Below are 3,711 nucleotides of genomic sequence, written 5' to 3' on the forward strand. Positions count from 1 at the left end.
TTGATAAATGATAAAAATTTCGAAATTTTTGTATATATCACCCATATTCTCCAAAAAGGAAACGATTTACACAAACTGATGAGAGTGAAATAGGAAAAAACAAAAGAAAAGAAATCTCTAAAACCACTTTTATCCATCCCAAGTTTAATCATCTTTCTTGAAACGAGTTTATCCCAAAACGTTAATGTTTTAACGGGACAAATGTCATATTCCGTCTTAAGGTCAGGTAAAAGTAATCTGCTCCGGTTATTCCCAAGCAATTATTGCTTTCGTTGCAACATAATAATTTTTTTTTATGGAAACAAAATGTAGCGATGTAGAATGTTGACCGGCAAGTCTAGACTATTATTCGCGACTTTCTAACGCAATAGTATTTATCGTTCTCGAATCAGAAATCAGTGTTTGGTTAATAAATTAAGTTATCGGCCTGTCATCCGAAAGGACCTGACTGAGAACTCCTCGCCGTATTTTCAATTTTTCATTCTTCCCTGAAAGAAGAGCCTGTTCCTGTCAGTTGAGATTTTGGATCAATTTGTTGTCTCATGAAGCTTTTTCCCCATAAATGATCTTGCTGATAAGGAAAGATCTCGCTCAGGAAAAATCTGAGTACCCCGTTGGGATGAGTGTCCCTCTCAGCCCTGATTTGGGCGGATATTACTTCACTAGCAGTGAGATCGGGGCCGAGCCAGATCATATACAAGTTTCGCGCAGCTCGCAATGGCGATACCGGAAGGGTTCAAGAAAGTTAAAAAAGTATTCACGGTAAACTGAAACTTCGGTCTTGAATGTGATGGACTTTTATTTTCCTCTGTCATAACTGAAAGCTTCTCTTCCATCTACATTGTCTGATTCCAGGAAATACACCTAAAACTATTTTGCTTCTAGGGCTGCTTGAGCGAACCGTCCAGAATCGTCAGCGGATGCAACTCGGCGCAAGCACGGTAAAAAACAACACTACCTTGACAGAGGGGTTAACGACGGTCGTATCAGATAGGTGCTTGAGAATTTCTGACAATCGAGGGACAGGAAACTGCATGTTCCATGCCTTGTCAGAACAACTGGACACCGTCAGAGGAATCAAAATCCAACATGGCCAGTTGAGACAGTCTTTAGTTCAGTACCTGAGGGAAAACCCAAAACTGGTGAGTTGAAGCAATACTCAAGAACTCAAGAGGTTGATCAGTAGTTTGGGCTACTGTGTTTATTCAGTAGTTTGGGCTACTGTGTTTATTTCTCTCTCTGTTACATGAGGTGTTACTCGTCCTTGCTGGGACACTAGTCCCTTTCACACCAGATATCTTTGAGCATTTTTTCAGGTTGGCCTGACAGTTTTTCCACTCGTGGGGAGAGTCACTTTGACAGTGACGTGTCTTCTCCTAGAGCTCGATAATACAGCCACCCTATAAAAGATTGTGTCGAAAGCTCTTATGGTGGAACGAAGTCTCTGTCCACACTCTCATCTAATTCAAATAGACTCTCTGGTAGTGTTTTACTCAGTTATGTAAGTCGCACGCTTAGAAAAGTGTTCCTTTCGGAATCAATTGAGAATCAATGAGCTACCGTCAGTTTAGCTCAGCTCTTAATAATGCGAACATGTTTTTTGAAGACCTTCCTACCAGTCTGAATGATTTTCTTTTCACACAGAATGTCTTTGTTTTCTCTATTTAAGGACTTAATTGACATTTTACTCGCATGGTCGCATTTATTTAAATTCTCATTCCGTAGAAGTGTGATGGTACCTATGAACGGCTGAATGTTTAATTGCGACAGGTTCATGGCGAGTCTGTCTGCCCCTGAATGAGCTCATGATCATGTTGAGACGCAACTGCTGCTGACCATTTAGATTCCTGTTGTGTGACACTTATGTGATGTTTGTTTTAGCTCTTGCTGTTTGCCCACCGCGTTGAAGGCGTGAAAAAGTTATCAGAGATAAATAAGTTGATTTTTTGTGGAGTTTTCCTTGAATTGTGCTCGGCCCTATTCAAAAGCTATTTGGAGTTTAGGTATTAATTGCTGTCTCTTTTTACAGCCGGATGGAACAGATCTCTGTCACTTTGTTCATGGCCATGAAACATGGGCTAATTACCTAACAGAAATGGAACAAGATGGCGCTAGGGGTGATCACCTCATTCTCCGTGCAGCAGCGAATTACTTTAAAACGTGCATTCATGTGGTCAGCAGTCACAATGATGTATACATCATACATTGTATACATTGTCCAGTTGACGAAAGCAAGCCACTGGTACAGGAACATATTCATGAGGTACACGATGTCAGTCTTCAACCCATACAAGGTAAGAGGGGAAAAGCACACGTCAAGTGCTTTTCAATTTGAAAATGATGAAGATCAATTAACATCGCTGTGGCGACAATGTCAAACAGGGTTTACGTTATGATGTAGTTTGTTTTCTATCTGTTTGTTCTGCAAGAAGGATATATGCAACACAGAAAGAAATAACACATTGTTCAGTCTAATTCTTTCAAACCGTTTTTTTTGTGATGCAAGGGAGTAACAATAGCGACTGAGATTTGTTTTATCTGAGAATCTTGGAAGGAACCGGGTCAAATCAATTTGTGTGGCGACCTTTCAGTGTACTCTGTCTCAGGTGAAAAAGCAAATTTCCATTCCAACCAGGATTACATAAAATTCTTCATCCCTTTTTACATTAATCATTTCACGTTGTCTTTTGCCGTCCTAATGTCTTTTAAGTTCCCAAAACTGCACTTGCTAGTCCACCTCCATTGTTTTGTTCCACTGGACTAGAATAACCCCAATGATATTAATTTGTTATCCTTGTTGTCTAGCTGAAGCCTTGTGTCCAAAATCGGAAGAAGGGAAGACGAAGACCAGATGTAATGCACTCATTACCGTACCCGTGGTTATAGTCCTTCTAGCCGTTCTCATTTCTTTCCTACTCCACAGAGGGTGGATTGGTTCCTGAAGTGTCTACTGTATCAGAATAATGTAGCGTTTCCAGTTTCAGACAAGGTTTATAATGGACTTTAAGTGTCTTTGATATTTTTGGTAATGAAGATATAAAAAGCCAATTTCCAAGTGCCGAATCAATGGAACACGTTTAACTTCTAGTTTTCGAAAAGCTTTTCTTTTTTCTAGATTAAGAGTTCAAGCAACACTTCTTTAGGAATTGGTTGCACAGATTTTGGTAATTATTTTTGCTAACGAGAACTAATAAGCTGGGGATAGCTAAGCCGTGAACAGGTACATGACTAGTTAAACTCCCAGAAACAGCAAACAAGAGGTACACAACATGACTTACGGTAGCGTAAAACGCATTTCAAATGATACTTCTGGAGATTTTCATAGTTCGTACGTTTTTGAAAATTACGTGGGATGCCTGTGACAGACCACGTTAAACATTTGCTTGATTGCCTTCGTATTCAGATACAGAATTAGCAACGTGCTTTTGCTTCTCACTCAATGAAGTTTAACTTCAGTGAGAAGCGCAAAAAAGCCTGTTGGCTGGGGTTACTACCTGGATGGATGAACGCACGTAGTATCCTGTGTTGTTGACTCTTTATTTTGTCTTTATTTTTCGATATCATTCCTGTACTTTAAAGAGACAGCTTTAAATTTATCATTTTCCACTTAAAACTAGAGTGACTGTAGATAACGACAACGCATTCCACGTCAAGTTGTTGGCGTCTTGTTTATTATAGTAAAACTCTTGGATTGAACAAGAAATGAATTAA

At 39.5% G+C, this 3,711-nt stretch overlaps 1 protein-coding gene across 1 annotated transcript; it reads left to right on the top strand.

Moving 5' to 3' along the window:
- Positions 1 to 932: 932 nt before the first annotated feature.
- LOC131772108 (OTU domain-containing protein DDB_G0284757-like) lies at positions 933 to 3,711 on the top strand. Its single transcript, XM_066167613.1, has 3 exons — positions 933 to 1,142; positions 2,030 to 2,294; positions 2,806 to 3,711. Exons 1-3 carry the CDS (start codon positions 1,035 to 1,037, stop codon positions 2,940 to 2,942), a joined length of 510 nt encoding a protein of 169 aa, XP_066023710.1. The 5' UTR covers positions 933 to 1,034; the 3' UTR covers positions 2,943 to 3,711.

Source organism: Pocillopora verrucosa, chromosome 5 (assembly GCF_036669915.1).
Source record: "Pocillopora verrucosa isolate sample1 chromosome 5, ASM3666991v2, whole genome shotgun sequence".
Taxonomy (NCBI): Eukaryota; Metazoa; Cnidaria; class Anthozoa; order Scleractinia; family Pocilloporidae; genus Pocillopora; species Pocillopora verrucosa.